The sequence below is a fragment of the Heterocephalus glaber genome, unplaced genomic scaffold (assembly GCF_053883595.1).
Source record: "Heterocephalus glaber isolate CG9 unplaced genomic scaffold, H.glaber_assembly_v1.0 deba00001733, whole genome shotgun sequence".
Taxonomy (NCBI): Eukaryota; Metazoa; Chordata; class Mammalia; order Rodentia; family Bathyergidae; genus Heterocephalus; species Heterocephalus glaber.
In genome coordinates, this window is record NW_028258444.1 from 20099516 (window position 1) to 20120997 (window position 21482).

Below are 21482 nucleotides of genomic sequence, written 5' to 3' on the forward strand. Positions count from 1 at the left end.
GCCATCTCCTCAGCCCCTCCGATGAAATTTCGTTCATAGGATGAAGCCATTGATTTGAGCTTAGGGGTGAACCTAGTAGGTTGCACAGTAACAAACTGAGCTGCTGCTAAACCTATTGTAACTGTAGTTCCTCTTACAACTGTCTCCAGTCATCTTAGACAAAGAAGAGAATCTCCCCTTGCCCAGCCTACCACCTGACCCATAGCAGGTGCTTGATAAATAATCTTAGTGACCTTTTAATGGTCGGCACATTCTGCAGAATTGGAGTGAGTGGTCTCCCATCACCTGTAAACCTGGAGGTATTGGTGCCTGTGTTGGCACTGCCACTGTAAATGAAGCTGTGTTCTTAGTGTTTGGGAAGAAGTCCTGAGGTTCCCAAGCTTTGTAGTTCTCATGCTATGTAGTGAAAGGATGTTGAGTAACAGAATTATGATCTCTGTTAAATGTTACTCTGTATTTATGGTATTATATTGTCAGTTTCTCTATGTATACATTTTTCTCTAATATTCCTTCTCCTCAAAACAAGAGGGTTCTGCTAGATTTGGAGGCACATACCTATAATCTTGGCACTCTGGAGGCTGAGGCAGGGTAATTGTAAGCTTGAGGCCATCCTGGACTACATAGTGAGACCCAAGAGGGGATAAACTCTGTAGTGAAGTGAAGGCAACTGTATATTTCAGTTGAGCAGACAGGCGTGCCAAGCAAATTAAGACAGAAGAGTACATAACCAGCAGTATATTGGGAGAGGGTAAATGGATTCTTCTGAATGATTCATAGCAATCACATTGATCTTCTAGTGTTACTAGAGAGAAAAATGTCTTCAGGCAACCACTGGTCAGCACATGAGGATGAAGGCCAATTATCCAGACTGATCAGGAAATCCAGAGACTCACCCTTTGTCCCTGTAGGTAAGTATAAGCCTTGGATGAATACTGGAAAGTGTAATGACGCAATGACTTACCCTAGATCTTTTAAGGATTGAAATGCTCCATATAATTGAATTGTTCATATAATTAAAGCTAATCTCCTTTAAGTATTAATGTGTATTGGGCTTTCAGAGTAGTTTCTCATACATGATGTTACCTATCATTCATTAATGCATCAAATTTTATTCTATTTTATCCATTTCATTAGACATCTACCTAAAATTATTCGTTTCCAGCCAATCAAATGGAATTGATTGAAAGGACTTAAACTTTTCTGCCATGACTCAGTATTGGCAACAGCAGCACAGTTTATTCTTAGGACTATTAAGGACTGAAAGTCTGTTAAGGACTGCTGAAATGTATGTCTGTTTGTAACGCTAACCTTTAAGGGCTTATGTCTGCTATTTATAGATTTTTCTGTTTCTTCCATTACTATTGAGAACCATTAAAAACTTCTGTTTCTCATGTTCTGTGGCACCAGAAGAGAGATGCCCAGAATTGAAAGGCCTGTGAGTCAACTCAGAGTAAAGCTCTGATGGGAACCCTGGGCTTCCCTGTACATTTGAGAGCTTGAATGTTAGCTGTTCACTGGCACTTTTCCTAATTGCTAAGTAAACTTTGAATTCAAGAAGTGGCATTATGATTAAACCTGGGCTTCTTTCTCCTCTCTCACATATTTAGTATATGTTTACATTTTACAACATGTACTATATGTAGTTGCATTTTAAAAATAATCTAGCTGAACTGGGGATGTAGTTCATTGGTAGAGTGCTTACCTACCATGCATGAGTTCCTGGGTCCGATCCCAGGATTGGAAAAAAAATTAAACACCAATACTATGTTTTAAAATCTGAGCTTTCTCTCTCTTCACCCCTTGATGCTTAAGCTGCCCTGAGTATTGTTATGGTACACTCTAGCCATGCTTCTTTCTTTGTGTTCATTTCATCTAGGAACTTAAATTATTTACCTAGGTCTTACTTACATAAGTGTGAATATATAATTCCTAAAATCTTCACAGTAACTATGAGTCATATGCACCCACTGTCACCACAACTCTAGCAATTATTTTTTCCCGGTACCGGGGATGGAACTCAGGAACTTGCACTTGCCTGGTAGGAGCGGCACCACAGAGCTACATCCCTGGCCCAACTCTAGCAATTTTGTGTATTGTTATTCACATATCAAAAAGAACCAATTGTACTTCACAATAATATTCTGCTTAGAAGTTGCACTTTTAAAAGATTTCACTTAATTTGATTAAGACTTGTAAGAGATGGGCCGGAGATTTGGCTCAGTGGTTCTGGCGCCTGCCTCGAAAGCGCAAGATCTCGAGTTTGATCTCTGGTACCAAAAAAGAAAACCCAAAAAACCACAAAAAGACTTGTAAGAGAACCCGTAAGAAATGGAAGCAAATCATTTTTAGCAACAATTTATCTCCCTTAGCATTTTAAACCAGGAAAACAATATAAGAACTTTGTTGCTACTTGAACAGATCCTTGTAATGAACAGAAATTAATCACTATGCCTGTTGTACATTAAATTATGTTTCCCAAAACATTTGGGTTGATTAAAGTAGAAAGATGAAAGTGCTTCTAGCAAAATTCAATTATATACATACTACAGAGACATAATATGAAGACTAATATCTGTCCTGACTTTAATCTCCAAAAGAAACAAACCAATTTAATTAAGAACAGAACCTTGATTTGATTAAGGGAAGGGGGCCATGTTTTTGCTAGAAAATAAATAATTATAAAATTTGGATATATATCATCAAATAGTTCTTTTAGGGCTGGGGATTTAGCTCAGTGGTTCTGCCTCCTGCCTTGCAAGTGCAAGAACCTGAGTTTGATCGCCGGTACCAAAAAAAAAAGTTCTTTTAGCTGTTGTTATTTTAACAATATCTATAGGATATCCTTGACAGGTTGGAGTTCTTGTGTGAATAATTTATAAAGCTTTTTAATTAATTATCTCAAACCATTTTCATCATTATAAATACGATCTATTGGGCTGGGGGTACTATACAGTGCTAGAGTGCTTGCCTAGCATCCTCGAGGCCCTGGGTTCAATCCCCAGCACTGCAAAATAAATTTAAAATAATAGGTAAACACATAAAATCTATTTATATCATTCAGAATTCACTATTAAAGTCTGTGTATGCATTATAGTTATATACTTATTATTTGTGTTGATAGTTTATTTAGTTTTTCTTCTCTAATTTACTTTATATGTAGATTTATGTGTATTAATACTGGCTAGTCTTACAATTTAAAAGATATTTATACAGGCTTTCTTGTGTTTGGCCCATTTTACTTGTTTAGTTTTTTTCCTCAGACACAGTATAACCATAAATGCATTTTGTATCATTTTCTTTTATTTTATTTCCTCGCAGTATGTTCACAAAAATAGAATTTCCAGGTCAGACACCAGATGTGGTAGCACATACCTGCAATCCTGAGAATTCAAAGTCAGTCCGAGCAATTTAACAAGACTCTGTCAAAAAAAGGGATGGGGGAGGAAGGGAGGGAGGAAGGAAGGGAGGAAGGAAGGAAGAAAGGAAGGAAGGGAGGGAGGAAGGGATTTCCAGATCAGAAAGCATAATCATTTATTATATATTTCTAGGATTCTTTCTAGAAAGATTTGACCAAACTTATGAAGCTTTCATATTATTCCAGTTTCCCCACATGTTTATCATCATCATTACATTGTTTTCCAATGTTTTTATTTGTTTGTAGTGCATCAGTCATTTGCATTTTAATTGTATTTACTCCAATCAGCCTATAAAATACACATTTAAATGGAGTTATTTACTCTGATTCATATTTCCATTTATTAAATGGACCCTAAAAGAATATATTCTCACCCGTCTATAGAAGCATGCATTTGCCAATGTAATCAAAACTTCCCATCCCACAAAAAATCAATTGCATTTCTATACACAGTACTAACAACAAATCAATGGAATCTGAAATTTAAAATATAATATTTACAGTCTTCCCAAGAAAAATAAAATGCTTACATATAAACTTAACAAAGCATGTAGGCTGAAAGTTATAGAATGCTAATGAAATAAATCAAAGAAGACCTAAATAAATAGACTACTATGTTCAAGGATTAGAGGACTCAATATACAGTAGAGTAGATTCTCCCCAAATTGATCTACAGATTTAATATAATTCCTATCATAATCCTAGTATAGTTTTTACAGACATAGGCAAGCTTATTCTAAATTTTATATGGAAAGGTACAAGTTTTAGAATAGCTAGAAACAGGGTTTGGGGGTGTAGCTCAGTGGCCCAGCACCTGCCTGGCAAGTACGAGGCCATGAGTTCCATTCCCGGCACCAAAGAAAAAAAAAAAGAATAGCTAGGAACAATCTTTTTTAAAGGGATGAAGTAGAAAGAGTCACTCTATCTGATACTGAGGCTTATTCTACAGTTATAGTAATCAAGATGGTATGGTCATTAATGGAGAGACAGATCAATGTGATAGAGAACCCAAAAATTAGACCCACACTTTTATTGTGCAAAAGTTTCATTTGTTCTTATGTCAACATGTAGCATTTCATCCTTGTTTGTTTCTATTAAGTTGGCCTTATCCTCTTATAGATGTTATCAAATACTATTCTATTTTCTAGTTTTTTTTAAATTTTGTTTTGCATTTAACTGACTCATCTGAATATTTTTTGTAGGGTTAGTTGTAAAATATAAATCCAAGTTAGTTCTACTGAATAACAAACAGTGCTAATGGCATTTATTAAGTAATTATTCCTTCTTCAGTTATTTAGTTATTTTTGTTATTCATGAATTAAGTTCTCATAGTATTTTAAATATTCTTTCATTTCTATTTAGTTGATCAGTTGTCTGTTTTAAAGGTAATAATAGAGGATCTTGGTTTTCACAATAGTATATTTGCCTCATTTACATTTGTGGAGAATACAGAAGTGCTTGTATGGGTTTCTGGACTTTTCTAGAGTAACAGTTCTTTTCAAAGACAAATATTTCTTTTTCTTTTTCTTTTTTTTTTTTTTTTGGTACCGGGGATCAAACTCGGGTCCTTGCGCTCGTGCAGCAGGTGGCGAAACCACTGAACTAAATCCCCGGCCCTCAAAGACAAATATTTCTTGTCTATGTATTAATACCTTTTCAGCTTTCTAATTAAAGCTTCTTGTCTCACCTAATTTTTTTTGCAGTGATGAGGATCAGACCCAGGGCCTTGTGCATGCTATAATGTGTCATTTTTATAGAAAAACAATGTTTTTATCACTTTGCTAGATTTACTCCTTATTTGGTAATGAGAAGAGAGGAATAAAGCCAGATACATACTCAAAAGCTATGGATATCCAGGCATCATGACATATGCTTGTAATCCTAGCTATTCAGGAAGTGGAGGCAGGAGGATCATAAGTTCAAGACCAGCCTGAGCAACTTAGTGAGACCATGTCTCAAAATAAAATTTAAAAAGCACTGGGTATGTAGCTTGGTAGTAGAGTGCTTGCTTACCATGTACATGGCCCTGGGTTCAATCCCCAGTACTGGAAAAAGAAAAAAAGAAAAGTTATGAAGGTTCAGATGTAGAGATGTTTCACTGACTGGGTAAGTTATCTAGTTGCCCATAACAGCCTTACAGTGCAAAAATCAACATCTTGCCTCAGGAAAATTACAACTACACAAGTTACTATATTATATTACATGATTATTTTATATATGACTCAGGTATTTCTGAGAAAAGTCAAAACTGGAATTATGGGTCCAAGAATGTTAATGACACATTTTAAAATTCAGTACATCAAATCCAGTCTGGTTCTTTAAAAAATATCCTTTGGTATAAGCTGAGTATCCCTAATTCAAAAATCTAAAATATTACAAAATCCTAACGTTTTTGAGCCCAACATGATGCTACAAATGGAAAAATCTACCCTTATGGTCATGTAAAAAAGGTTGCAGTCAAGGCACAGGTGCAGCCGAGCTTGCTTGGACACACCTGAAATCCCAGCACTTGGGAGGCTTCGGGGCAAGACCTTGTCTTAAGAAAGAAAGAAAAAAACCCACAGATGTGCTAATACTAAATATGTAGCCTACACTAAATACTGTATAAGCCATCAGGGCCAAATGGTAAGCAGCCTTGTTATTGCAGCATCAAGTCAATGGTAGATGGTTTTCAAAAATAATACCCAGGATACAAAATCAGCGTACAAAAATCAATAGCATTCCTGTATACCTATAATGAACCTACTGAGAAAGATATTAGAGAAACAATTCCATTCACAATAGCTGCAAAAAAATTAAATACCTAGGAATAAACATAACCAAGGAGATGAATAAACTCCATAATGAGAACTCAGAACTCTGAAGAAAGAAATTGAAGAAGATACTAGAAAATGTTTGAAAGGCATCCCTGTTCCTGGAAAGGTGGAATTGATATTGTTTAAATGGCCATATTACCAAAACTGATCTGTAGATTAGATTTAATGCAATACCTATTAAAATACCAACAATATTCTTCATAAAACTAGAAAAATACCCCAAAATGTATATGGAAATAGAAGAGAGCCACAATAGCCAAAGCAATCATGAGGAAAAAGAGCAGAATGGGAAGCATCACAATTATAGATTTCAAATGATACTACAAAGATAGAGTAACAAAAATAGCATGATGCCAGCACAAAATAGCCATGTAGACCAATGAAATAAAACAAAAGGCACAGAAACAACCTCATCTACCTTCAGCCATCTGATTTTTTGACAAAGGGACCAAAAACATATGTTGGAGAAAAGTTGGCCTCTTTAATGAACAGTTCTGGGAAACTGAGTATTCATGTGCAGAAGATTTAAGTAGATCTTTCTCATCCTGTACTAAAATCAAATAAAAATGGATCAAAGATCTATAAATAAAAACAGAAACTTTGAAACTGCTAGAAGATAACATAAGGAAAACACTTGAAGCCAGTGGTATAGGCAAGAAGTTCCTGAACAGAACTCCAATAGCATAGGAAAAAATGTTAAGAGTCAAAAATTTTCGATCCCCAGTACCAAAAAAAAAAAAAAAAAGTCAAAAATTAAAAAGCTTCTATACAGCAGGCCAGGGATTTAGCTCAGTGGTTTCACTGCCTGCTGCGCAAGCGCAAGGACCTGAGTTCAATCCCCTGTACCAAAAAAAGCTTCTACACAGCAAAGGAATCAATAGAGTGAAAAGATGACACACAGAATGGGAAAAAATTTTTTGCCAGCTCCTCTTCTAATACAGAACTAATATCTAGAATATACAAAGAATTCAAATCCCAAAAAAAAATGACCCAATCAAAAAATTGGCAAATAGGGCCTAGGATTTAGCTGGGTGGTTTCGCCGCCTGCTGCGCAAGCGCAAGCGCAAGGACGTGAGTTCAATCCCCGGTACCAAAAAAAAAAATGGCTAATGAACCAACTAGACTCTTCTTAAAAGAGGAAATACAAATGGCCAATAAATACATGAAAAAATGAGTATCACCTTTAGCCATTAGGGAAATGCAAATCAAAACAACACTGAAGCTGGGCGTGATGGCACACACCTATAAACCCAGTACTCTGGGAGGCTGAGACTGGAGAGTTGTAAATTCAAGCCTAGCCTGAGCAATTTAGGTGACTGTACTAGCAAGACACTATCTCAAAATAAAAATTTTTTTAAAGGCTGGATATGTAGCTAAGTGGAAGGAGCACCACTGGGTCTGAACTCAAGTACCACAAAAAAAAACAAACATCACTGATATTCTTACTCCAGTGAGAATGGCTATCATCAAGAACCCAGAAAGCACTGCTAGCAAAGATGTGGGGGAAAAGGAATCCTTACATTTCTGGTAGGCATGTAAATTATTACAATCACTATGGAAATCAGTATGGACATTCCTCAAAAAACTAAATAGAAATTCCATTTGATCCAGATATACATCTCCTGGATATATTCCCCCCCAAATTAAAAGACATCATACTGTTGTGATACAGGCGTACTCGTATTTGTAGCAGCCTAATTCACAATACCTAAACTTTGGAAACAGCCTCAATGCCCATCAACAGATCAATGGATAAAGAAAATGTGGTATTATAAACAATGTAATATTATTTAGCCATAAAGAAAAATGAAATCATGTCATTTGCAGGAAAATTATTGGAACTTAATACCATAATGTTAAGTGAAATACATCAGATGCAGAAAGTTAAATATCACATGGTTTCTCTTACATGAGAAATCTAGAATATAAATAAATAAATATAATAAAGGAGAAATGCCAGGAAACAAGAAGGCAGACTTTTTGGAAATGGGGAAGGGGATTGGGGGAGGGAAGAGGGGAAAGGCAGAAGAAGGGATTGAAAAATGATCATGATATGTTATATACATGGACCAATTCACCCAAACATATTTATTATGTATTGCAAACACACTAATAAAAACTAGCAATACTATTAAAATGCAAGATTCATAAACTATAGTTAATGTGAGATGATACAATATGCTAGGATGAAGACGCCAAAGAAGCTACAAGAAGGCTTTCTGAAAATCTTTGTAACAGGGTGTTTGAATTAAAAGAAGCCTGGCCTGGTCTTGATGCCTAAAGAACAGAGGACAAAATATGAGGAGAATAATTCCACCTTGAAGCATATCTAGAAAAGGATATTCAGAAAATAAAAGAGAAAGAAAAAGGGGCACATAAATAATCATGTAGTTAAAATCTGTGGGTGCCACTGCTCCCAAGGTATTTTTATGATATTGATTAAATCTGAAACATATAATTTAAGAATTATTTGCAGGCTGGGGGTGTAGCTGAATGACAGAACATGGTAAAACACTTGCCTAGCATATAAAAGGCCCTGAGTTCAACCCCTAATACTACAAAAAAAAATTCATCCATAGATGTATTACTTTAAATACAATCTATTGCAATAATGAAATAAAATTTTAAAATTTGACTAATATTACCTTCAGCCAGTGTGAATAAGGTCTATGTGAAATATAAATGAATTTTGTGTTAAGACTTGGTTCTCATCCCCAAGATATCTCATTATATATATGCAAATATTCAAAAGCCTGAAAAACTATGGAATCCACGCCTTTGGTCCTAAGCATTTTGGATACAGGATATCCGGATATCAACCTGCATCTTGCCTGCTTATCTTCAAAATACTCATGCTTTACACAATCTTTCCTTAATTCTCTAGGCTCTTGAGAATTCTTTCCTGCTATTTTTCTAATTTGCACTTTTAAAATTCACAGGTGTAGCGGGCTTCGTGACCGTGGTGTCCTATGGGCTTTACAAGTTAAAGTGCAGAAGAGATCAGAAAATGTCCCTTCACCTTCTTCACATGCGAGTTGCTGCCCAAGGATTTGTTGTAGGAGCTATGACTTTAGGTGAACTTCTTCATGTGGATTTTATGCTCAGCTGTCTTGGAGAGTAGTTTCATTTATTCTATTCATTTGTAGAAGATGAATATTGCGTTAAGATGATAAAATGGGGGAGGGGTAAGAAAAACTGCTGCACACTTGATGTTGCTGCCCAGTTATGGGCTTAATTTCTTAGCATTTTAAGCTAACAAAACCTTACAAAAACTAACAAAGCCCCTTGTAGAGAACTGGAGGGATATGTTGGTATCCTCAATACTGAAGAAGTATACCTATACACCTCTGTAACTCTATATGAGCAGTGGTTACATTACTCCGCCTACTGAACAGTAGATACAGTTATTAAAGTAGTTTAACTGGGAAGAAGGACATTTTCAGACCCCCACAGATCTCAACAGCCTTATTTTCCTTTTATATCAAGTTTGAGCAATGGGTAAATCTGTGGTTGTTTGTTTGGCTTGTGATACTGGCCTTTGTACTAAGCTATATCCCCAGCCCTTTCTAAATTTTTATTTTAAGACAAGGTCTCACTAAGTTTCTAAGTTGCCCAAGCTGAGCTTCAACTTGCAATCCTTCTGCCTCAGCCTCCCAGAGTGCTAGGATTACAGGTATACAGCCCCACGCCTAGCTCCTTTTTTTCAAATCTTGTTTTAAAAATTAATCCATAAAGCAAGTAACATCTCCACAGTCAGATCTAAAGAACAGGAGTAAAATAAATCATTGTGCTTAATTAGGTTTATACCAAGGCTAAATCTATTAGCTATTCAATTAGATAAACCTAAAAAGAATTCTACTTTGGGATCTAAATTCTCTAAATTTTAAAATCTGCATTAATGAGAACAAATCCCAGTGTCAATAGCCTCTCTTCAGGCTGTGCAGAGTGCCTAGAAGTAACTCAAAGAGTATGGAATGATGGGTAGGGGGCTTGTACACTGGGGTCATAAGGTAATAACATCTCTTATTCCTATGAGTTGTGACATTTATGTCTTGAACCAAATACAACAAGAAGCCTTACTCAGAAGTTACAGTTCTCATTCTCATCGTTCAGCAAACTTTTTATGTGTGTGGTACCGGGGATCAAATTCAGGATCTTGCACTTGCAAAGCAGGTGTGGTGTCACTGAGCTAAATCCCTAGCCCATTCAGCAAACATTTAATGAAGATCTCCTATGTGCCAGACACTATGTGTTGGTCCAGAGAAATAAAGGTAAGAGTCAGTCTTTACCCTCAAATATTTTGGTTTCCTTAGGCATAGAGAACCAGAAGAGGATGTGAAGTCACCGAATTGTTGCAGAGGTAGCATGATTGCTATGGAAGCACAAGGACAGCACAGACCATGGTTTTAACTAGGGCTGGGAGGTCAGGGAGGCTGCTTAAGCATGTTAGCTGTGTGATGAGCCAAGATTGTGGAAGAATCAGTAACCAGGCCAAGAAGGTCAGGATTCTAGGAAAGAAAAAAGAAAAGGCACAGAAGCATGGTGTGTTAGTGGAACTCTCCATAGTTTGTTATGGCAGGTAAATCAATCACTGTTAGATGAGAGAAACAAAAGAACTGGTAGTAATATTTAGAAAAGAATTTAAAATAAGTCTTTGGGTTTAGGTATTATGAGGTTCTTGCTTACGACTCTGGAGTGAGGGCTGAAATGGGCAGGACAAGCAAGTAGGAAGGAAAGATGGATGTAAAGAGGGAGAAGCAAGGAAAATAAAGAACCAGCAAGGGTGAGCTACAATCAATATACAGGACAGACTGGAACTCTGGCAGTTTCTTTTTTCTTTTCTCTCTTCTTCTTCACTTATTTATTTACTTATTTTAGACAGACTCTTGCTATGTAGTTCAGCCTGGCCTCAAACTTGCAGTCCTCCTCCTGCCTCAGCCTCCCGAGTACTGAGATTATAGGTATGTGCCACCATGCCCAGCCTGGTGGGTTTCATTTTTAAGAAAATTAAGTTATTTATTGGTTACACATGATAATGAGGTGATACCACAAGCTTCATCCTTATCTATCATTTTATCTGGTACCATTATTCAATTTAAATATTTTTTTCAACATATTAGTTATTTAAATAGGTTCTTAGTAGAAATTCAGAACACCAATTTGTGAGGGTACATTCCATTTGTCAGAGTAAAAAGGGATCTCATGTAGCCCCAGAGCTGAGGAACAGCTTTGATTTTTGGTAAAATCTGCAAGTCCACCGCTTTCAGATCAACCTTGCGCTGCTCTGAAATCTGGCATCTCTCTCCCTCTCTCGGTGTAGAAGATCTCACCCTCCTGGGGTCTGGGCTTCTGCAGCTTCTTCTTGAAGTAAGCAGCAGTGAGGTGTTTGGGGATTTTCACGTTGCTGATATCAATTTTTGTGGAGGTGGCATTGACAAATTTCTGGTGTGTTCTTCGCAGAGGAACTCGACTAAGGGTAAGGGGCCCAGTCACAAGTAGCAAGCCACTGGCCAGCTGCTTCAGGAAAACCAATCTCTTGTCTCGTTGGCACCCAGTGAGGATGATCAAGACGGTTCTGGGAGTGACGCTAGCTCACAGTTTCCTCTCTTGCAGACTGAAGGGGTTTTTTGCCATGGCTCAACAGTTTTCAGGGCACATCTTCAGTAGGGTAGTATCTAGGCATTTTTCAAAGTTCAAGCAACTGGTTTTGTGACAGTAGCAAGAACCTTCTCCTTCTTTTTCTTCTCAACCTTGGATTTAGCAGCTGAGTACTTCTTCTTGTACAAACCCTTTCTGGAATACGTACCAGAGAGGGAGTATCTACCAATTCCTTTACCAGGACAGGGTTTCTTTCAGCTGCAGTGGGGCTGCCCCTTCTTGGATTTTTTAGCCTTCTTCACATTATCCTTTTTAACCATACCAGTGGCATCAGCCTTCTTGGCTTCAGGTTTCTCCTGTTTAGTATTGAGCTTCTCAGCTTTTTTGTCTGCTATCTTGCAAGATGGGAAAGCTATTTGATTTAAACATTGCATAGGATGTACCAACAATCATTTCTATAACTGAATAATTTCATAACTATGTTTGTGTGACCCTTCCAATGATGAAGGACACAGAAGTTCACAACAGTAACTGTTACTTCAACTACACCAAAGCTTCTAAGGACAAGGACTTCTCACCCGAATAGTTGCAAATAAATTTCATATGGAACCTGACATCACCTGAAGGAACTTAAAGTTCACAATGTAGCACAAGTTTACCAAGATGGCTTTGCAGTAAACTAACTTTACATAGTATATTTTAAAAAGAGATATTCATTCAGTCACGATCAGACTATGACATCTAGCAATCAACAGCATGGGTGCAAAAAAAATTACATTTAAAACCTTCTGTCTGGATGCTTCACACTTTCCATAGAACAGAAACAAAAATAACCTGTTGCACAATTAGTCATAAATACAGTCCTTGAGGTTCTTTTGCCCATACATGTATTGTCAAAAATATGTCTTCTTTGTAGCAGCCAGGCCCTGCCACCACCATTCTGGCTGAGTTCATGAGTCTACTGTAACTTGTAATTTCTCTGGCTCTCCTCTCCCACTATGCTTTGTTTTCCAATGACTCTCATCATTTGTTAAAAGCTTGGCAGTCTGAGGAAGAGTGTCTGCCAGTGTTCAGGCTCCCTGGGAGACTGGCAGCAGTGGGAAGAGAGGTCTTAACCGTGCCTCTTCAGCAGCATCCACAGGCAGAGAAAGCTTCCTGTGCATTTAAAACCATTTCCCACCTCTGAATATGTGACAATGTCCTTCATTCTGGAGCTAAACATGATCCTGGCCAGAAAGTCAGAGAAAGTGAAGAAGAAAATTCAGCAGGAGCCTTAGTGGCTCTTGACTGCTGCCCCATGCCAACTAGATGGGCTAATGGGGGAACAAAAATGTGCTGCAATGGTGCACTCTGGGCCTAAAAAGAATTTGACCACTGCGTCATTTCTGCTTTCTAAGTTACACCAAAATGCCTCTTGTGCACTCACTGGAGAATAAAGGCAGAAGAATTCTGGAAAGCATGGTTACAGGTTAGCTCAGTTCTCACAATACACGCCCACCACTGTCCAGCCCTTGTCCACTTGGCATCCTCTTTTAATCACACTTAGCTTCCAAATAATCTACAGCAAAATCAGCTATCTCTTAGGTAATTAAAAACTCCTAAAAGATTATATAAAGTGTCTTTATCCATCTTTGAGTGAGGCTGATCCTATTGAGCCACATGGCATTCACTTGGTTTTATTGTAACAGCCCTTACTCCACCGGTCAGGAGACCAGTGCCAGAGTTTTAACAGGCTGAGTTTGTCTATGGGAAACATCACTGACTACCTGCTTTTATAGATCCCTACTGTGACTGGCACACTACACTAATTCTACCCAAATAAGACTCAGTGTCAATTCTGAATCAAAATTCAAAACTTCCCCATAAATTTGATTTTTTCCCTTCCTTGGTATGTAAGTTCCCTGGTAATTGGCTGCAGATCCCTTTGGGAAAGCCTAGAAAAGGATTTATAGTGCATGTGTACATGCAAATGTATGTCATATACATTTGGGGGTGGAGCCTATGTAACTGTGTCTTTCCTTTACGAGACCTGGCCCCTTCCTCACTTAAGGTACCATGAATCTGTGTAATGTTTTAAATCTAGGAAATGGTCCAGGGATCACAGACCTCTGCTGTGAGGGTTCAAATGAGCCTTTGCTTTCTGCTTATATGCTGCCCATTACTTTCAATGTTAAGGACACCACAATCAATTAGCCAGTGCCAAAGATCTGTGTAAAGCAGGTATGGGGCACACATCTGTAATCCTGGCATTCTGGGAAGCTGAGGCAGGAAGATTGCAAGTTTGAGCCCAGCCTGGGCAATTTAGTGACTTAGGGAGACCCTGTCTCAAAATAGGAATTTATAAAAGGGGTTAGGATGGCCAGTTGTGGTGGCTCACACCTGTAATCCCAACACCCAAGAGGCTGAGGCAGGAGGATCTCTGTGAGTCTGAGGTCAGCCTGGGCTACCTAGTCAGTTCCAGGCCAGTCTCAACTACCTAGTAAGACCCTGTCTCAAAACAAAAGGTGGGGCGTGTGGAATGTAGCTCAGTGCACAGGCCGTGAATTCAATCTGCAGTACCCACCCCCCTGCCAAATCTAGTAGCTTGGACTAGTCAGAATACTGTTTACTCACTGCATCCCATTGCTATAACCAAACCTTTCTTGTCTTTGGCAATTAAGTGCTGCCATTTGACCCCTATAACACCAGGATCTCATTAAACCCATGAATTCAGGGACCCCAGCAGTTCACACTCATTTATGAGTCAGAGAACAATTACCACAGAACTTAGGAAGGATGCCAGGACTACCTTCAAAAATGCATTTCTGACAACCTTGGTGAAGGGAGTTTCTACACACAGGGACCGAATAAGCAGGACACATTCACTCTCACGTTCCAGTCTCCCTCATCCTTCGGACATCTACCTCTATGGCAGTTTCTTGGACTTGACACTAATGACACTTAGGGCTAGATTATTCTTTTTCTGAGATGGCTACCCTGGGCATTGCAGGATATTTAGTAGCATCTCAGGATATTTGGTAGCATCTCAGGTCTCTACATTCTAGATGCCAGAGGAATTCTCTCCTACCTTCCACCCAGTGTGTCAAACGAAAATATCTCCAGACATTACCAGATTTCCCTTAAGAACAAAATTACCCTGGATGACAATTATAGGTTTACCAAGGAAATTTTAGTATTTCACCTTCATTGAATGGAGGTTACTTTTTAGTTCCAGTTTCAGTTATTCTTCAATGAGGAAAGAAGGGCTGCTTCTTCTGGCAAAGGAGTCTTGGTAAAACGCATGGGTTCAGGGACCCATTTCATTGACATCTGTCCAGAAGTCCCCATCCCAATATTTAAGGTTCTGCTTTCTCCAAAGCAATCCTGTAACTTTAGCATAAGAGACTTTGTAAAATTGTAAGCTGAATTTGTGTTGTGATTAGCTACTTGATAAATGAGACCCTGTGTGTGGTTTTCAAAAAATAGTAGCTTCATGGCTACAGGAGCTCAGTTTCTTTTTGGGAAGTCATAAAGGCTTCAGTCACCTCATGAGACTTAGGCTAGAAATTAAATCCTGGGCCCTTTATTTTCTTTCCCCAAATTCTGCAGCATAGTTAGCAGCATCAAACTTATTATATTCCTTATTTCCACCAAATGTTCTCCAGCAATAAATATCTGATTACCCCAAATCTGGCTTTCTATAGGCACTTGATTAAAATATCTACATGTGGTAATGTTTTGCTACTGTGTGCCATGGCTCTAAGTATCCTCTTCATCACTGAAAAAGGGTCATTTATGCCTCTAAATGTAATCAGATTTTTAAAAAAATTCCAGGTAGCCCAGAGCCAATACAGCTCACCAATCCTCATGGTTCTGTTCCTATCCAAACCACATTCTGGATCAGCCAAGTTCCAGTCAGGAAGAAAAACTACCAGTGTGATATATAAAAGTGGATTTATTATAGAGACATGACCTTAAACAATGTTGGGCAATAGCCAAACAGTCATATGAAGCTGCTGCTCATATTTCTAATACTGAGGCCTCAACGTCAGCAGTGCAATACTTGGAAAAGAAAGACAAACTGAAATTTGCAAGGACAAGCTGAAACCCAAAAAGGCAGATGGAAACCTGAATCAGTCTCTCTTCCTCCCTTCGTGGGAGACATGAACCTGGAATGCTCGCTACATCACAGAGCTAGACAATAGCAGGTCGAGGACCCCTTGAAGCTGAAGAAGATCCAGAAAGACCTGGAGATGTGGACCTGGCTGCTGCCCAGCAATAGCAAGCTAAGGCAGCAGATAGAGGACCATGTGTAGAAGCTATGACAGCACCTGTCAGATTGGTGATTTAGAATGATGCTTACTTTGCAGAAAGATCCGAACAGGCAGTATAAAGCTGTTGGATTAACAGATGGTTAAACTATCAAGTCAAGGAAGAAAAAGATTACCCTAAAACCCAGAATAGTGGCTAACTCTGGAAAAGAGGAGGGGCTGTGGTCAGCAAAGAAACTTAGAAGGCTTCTAAGATGCCTGCTACAGTCTGTCTATTGAACATTAGTAATTTCATGTGTCTACTCTACGACTATTTGTTAATTTTGTCATTCAAATTTTATATGCAATTCTCCATGTGTTTCACCATGGAAAACAAAGTTGAAGAGAAAGAGGAAAAAGCTGGGTGTGGTGGCACACAGCCTGTGATCCCAGCCCTCAGAAAGCCGAGGCAGGAAGATTGCCACTAGTTCAAGGCTAGCCTACGATACATAGTGAGCTCAAGACCAGCTACTAAGCAAGACTCTAACTTAAAAAACAAACAAAAAAGAAAAAAAGAAAGAGAAAATGCTTAAAGGTGACTTACAAAGGAGAAGTAAACAAAAATAGTTAAAACCACTTAGACTATGAATTAGATCTGAATTAAGACAGTGGCAGTAAAAGCAGAGAAGAGATGGATTCCAGAAATACTGAGGACTTGGTTACCAAGTGACTGGAAAAAGGAAGGAAGAGGGATCAAAAATGGTCTCCAAGTGTTTGGCTTGTACAGATGGAAGGTTTTGCATTTCACTAATATAGAGAATGAAGATCAAAGAGCAGGTTTGGTGGAGGATGAGCATTTATTAAACAAAACAAGAAAAACTAATATTTAGTGAGTACGATGTGCACCCACTCTAACTGCTTTATATATCATTATATCATTTAATTTAAATAAGTATCTATTTTGACACCACCTGATATATTAAATAATAAATTTTAAAATAATTTTAATAATTAAATTTAATATATTTAAATATAATAAGTAAGGGCTGGGGATTTAGCTCAGTGGTTCTGCCACCTGCCTTGCAAGCGCAAGGACCCGAGTTTGGTCCCCGGTACCAAAAAAAAAAAAAATATATATATATATATATAAAGTAGTTCAATATTGACACTACTGGAGCTGCCCACGTCAATCCCACAAGTTCAGGCACATGGACCCTGACAACACTGCTCACACTTCAGATGCCAGCTTCACTTTCATCAGCATGAGCTCTGGTATGATCCAAGATGCTCATGAATATCAAAGACACTGCTATTACTCTGGAAATTCTATACATTTTTAAAGAATCCAGGGGCTGGGGATTTAACTCAGTGGTTCCAGTGCCTGCCTCACAAGCGCAAGGTCCCGAGTTTGATCCCTGGTACCAAAAAAAAAAAGAATCCAGGATAAAGACCAGTAACTTATTTATTCATTTAATTACAATGCTGTGGATTGAACTCAGGTCCTTGCACGTGCTAGGCTCTATCACTGAGCTACACCGTCAGTCCAGACAAAGCCTTTATTACACAACACAAATCTATCCCCTAAGGCAACTGCAGTTATACCATTTTACTGAGGCTTAAGAGGAAAAGTCATTTATTCATTATCACACAGGAAATCTCCAGGTCTGAATTCTTAATTTTATACTGTATTGATTGAAATTCCCACGGAAGATGTCTCCAAATTAGAGTACTCACACTCCATACATAAGGAGATCTATAGAGGTATGGAAAGAAAATATTCTGTCATAAAAATAAAAAAGCTAGCCAGGCACAGTTGCCCAGGCCTATAATCCAAGCTACTTTGGAGGCTGAGGCGGCAGGACTGCTTGAGGCCAGAAATGCAAGGCCAGTGAAACTAAGTCTCAATACCAAATGAAAATAAATGTAATAAAAAGTTTTACTAACAGATGGACTGACCATAGTATATTTTATTGTTTAAAAATTAATGTGCAAGTCAGAGTATGCTCAACACGTTTATTTATGTACAATTTAAAAGTTGAGTATTGCCTACATATGGGATGTAGAAATGCCACTGATACAATAGTAAATACATGGGCTCCCCACTCAGAAGGAAATCTAACTTGCTTACCAGGGAAGCAATGGGTATGAATGAGACAGGAAAAAAGTGGAGATCATAACTTCAGGGAACAGCAACAGTTAGGAGATAGATAAGAGGTAACAATTATCTGTGTCTAATAAGCCAAATGATAGGGTAATGAGTCCTAGAATTCCCTCTGAATCTGAGAATATTATTTCCATAGATACAATAATTCAAATTCTTAAAATTTGATGCTTGAATCTTATATACAACTTTAGTTAAAATATTGTTTCATTAGGAAATTATTCAGACTTCTGCCTCAATTTGCCATGACTTGGAGATATGAGTATAACTTAATGATCTTCTACCCTCTTCATTCTATGAAAATAGTAACAAGTAGGGCCAGGGATTTAGCTCAGTGGTTCCACTGCCTGCCTCTCAAGTGCAAGGTCCCGAGTTTGATCCCCAGTACCAATAAAAAAAAAAAAAAAAAAAAAAAAAAATAGAACAACCAGTCTCAGAAAGAATTCAAAAGAAAAGTGAAGGATCTGGTTTAGACAGCCATAGATGGCTGATGCCTTGGCCACTGAGATCAAGTGAGGATGGGAAGTGGGTATCAGTTACAGCTTAAGTCTGTGGCTCCTCAACTTGCTTTTGGGAGTGAGCATTTGCTAACAGAAGCATCTCCCCTTTTTTCAGCTTAGCTCCCCCAGCTGCCTGTCTCTTTCAGCTTGGCCCTAGGATTTTGTGGAAGTCACAGACAACATCTGCCTAAACTCACAGCTAATTTACCCTCTAGTTTGTAAATCCCTAGAAGGGGGATTAGATCCATTCACTTTCATTTTCCTGGTACTAAACACAAAGAGACATTGAATAAATGTTTGCTGAATTGATATGACTACTGTTTGTAATCTTAATATCTGGTCAAATTTGCTTGTATTTCACCAATATTGTAAAGTGCAAACTTCTAGGTGGTAACACCATAAATTCATAACAATACTGATTGTACAGGACTACTAAGGGGTTTTTGTTGATTTATTTACTTCTGGGGCCATTTGTATGGTCTAACCCAAAACATAGTAAAAGAAGTCTTCTGTGTGTTTCTTTATTTTAAAATTGTGGGCTAAATAAATACATGAAAAAATGCTCAACATCACTGGTCATTCGAGAGATGCAAATGAAAACAACGCTGAGATTCCACTTCACTCCAGAAAGAATGGCTGCTATCATGAAATCAACCAATAACAAATGCTGGCGGGGCTGTGGGGAAAGAGGAACCCTGCTCTACTGCTGGTGGGAGTGTAGACTGGTGCAACCACTGTGGAAATCAGTATGGAGATACCTCAAAGAACTAGGACTGGAAGTCCCATTTGACCCCGCTATTCCCCTGCTGGGGATCTTCCCCAAAGAGTTAAAAGAATCATACCACAGTGATATACGTGCACCCATGTTCATAGCAGCACAGTTTGTAATAGCTAAAACTTGGAAACAGCCCAAATGCCCATCAACTGGAGACTGGATAAAGAAAATGTGGGTTTTTTTAATAAAATGGAGTACTACTCAGCCATAAAAAATGAGAAATTAGAGACATTTATAGCTAAGTGGATGCACATTGAGGGAATACTCTTAAGTGAAATAAATAGGACACAGATGTGTAAATACCGAATAGTTTCTCTGGTGTGAGAAACTGAAAGTGTAAATAAGGACTAAATGTATAATAGGTAATGTGAAATAGGAAGAAAAGGGGCAAAGGGGAAGGAAGTGGGAGGGCTAGGGGAAAGGATAGAAGGGAATGGGATTAATATGAGAAAATGGAAAAATAGGAACAAAATCTTTGTAAATAGGGAGGACTGGAGGGGTTGAAGGGAGGGCTGGGCAAGGGTGAAAAATAAGAACCAAGAGAGACTATGGAAAGGTGCAAATTTCCAATGATGAATGTCATTATGTTGTATACCTACAATGTACCAATGATTAGAATGAATAATCGATAATGTAAAATAGGAAGAAAAGGTCCAAAGGGGTAGGGGTAGTGGGAGGGGCAGGGGAAAGGAAAGAAGGGAAAGGAAAAAATGATGAGAAATGGAAAAAATGGAAATAAAGTCTTTGTAAATAGGGAAGAGTGGAGGGCGTCAAGGGAGGGCTAGGAATGGGGAAAAAATAAGAACCAAGATGCATTATGTAAAGGTACAATTCCCAATGAGAAATGTATTTGTGTTGTATACCTACAATGTACCAATAAAAGAATTTAATACAAAAAAAATTGTGGGCTAATCTCAGAAAAATACAAGTAGGAAAACATTCACTGTTTGTATCCCATGGAAAGTCTATTGATGTACATCTTTCTCTTTCTAGGTGTTCTCTATTCTATGTATAAGGATTACATTAGACCTCGATTCTTCGATGTGTCCAAAAAATGAAGCTATGTGCTGGAAACAAGAAAGATGAGAGGCTTCTGAAAACTATTTAGGTTGAAGAATGAATTTTCATTATGTAGCAACTTTACTGCAGAAGTATCAGACAGAATTCTTTGTATATTAAGTCTTAATGTTATCAAAAGTTGATTTCCAAATCAATACTCATGATCAACTCAGAAATAAAATATCTCTTGTTAATTTCTCCTTGGGACTTAAATCAATTTCTCTCTGTCTCTGTCTGGTTCTGGCTCTTGCTGTGTCTCCCCACAACCCCCACCCCGTGTGGAGCTGGTGTTGAACCCAGGGCATCAAGAATGTTAGGCAAATTTTCTACTAGGCTAAGTCATATCCCCAGACCCATGACTAAATTTTTACTTTCTAGTTGGCAGAAAATAGTCCATATCGTGCTAAACAATCTGAAAATTAGTTGTATGGTTGTATAGCAGTTGTATAGTTGTATAGCAGTTATGTATTTATGTCCATGTTAAATATTTGTAGTTGTATAGCAGTTATATATTTATGTCCATGTTAAATATTACACTTTGTTCATCAGTTTTCCCCAAATATGGCAAGTAAGGTTTCTTAAACCTTTTTTTAAAATGGATATCTACTACATCAGAGGAGAATGGCCATGTTATATAAAGTTGGTTCACCATTTGGCACGTCATTCATGTAGAGTCTCAATTACCCTAAACATAAAAGTTTAAAACTTGAATACTGCTGGGCGTGGTGGCGCACACCTGTGCTCCCAGCACCTGGGAGGCTGCGGCAGGAGGATAGCCTTGAGTTCAAGGCTGGCCTGGGCTACATAGTGAGTTCAGGGCCAGCCTGAACTACAAAGGGAGACCTTGTCTCAAAAAAAAAAAAACCTAAATACTTCTGAATTCATTTTTATACTTCTAGGAAGGCTTCCTAGGAATATATATTGTGAAT

At 38.1% G+C, this 21482-nt stretch overlaps 1 protein-coding gene and 1 pseudogene across 1 annotated transcript; one reads left to right on the top strand and one right to left on the bottom strand.

The window, feature by feature from the left end:
* The first annotated feature begins 803 nt into the window (after positions 1–803).
* On the top strand, positions 804–20716 carry Higd1c (HIG1 hypoxia inducible domain family member 1C). Its single transcript, XM_021243071.2, has 3 exons — positions 804–908; positions 9171–9305; positions 20488–20716. The coding sequence occupies exons 1-3, from the start codon at positions 815–817 to the stop codon at positions 20550–20552; spliced, it is 294 nt and encodes a 97-aa protein (XP_021098730.1). The 5' UTR covers positions 804–814; the 3' UTR covers positions 20553–20716.
* Positions 11379–12167, bottom strand: LOC101725623 (large ribosomal subunit protein eL6 pseudogene; annotated as a pseudogene).
* Positions 20717–21482: the final 766 nt, after the last annotated feature.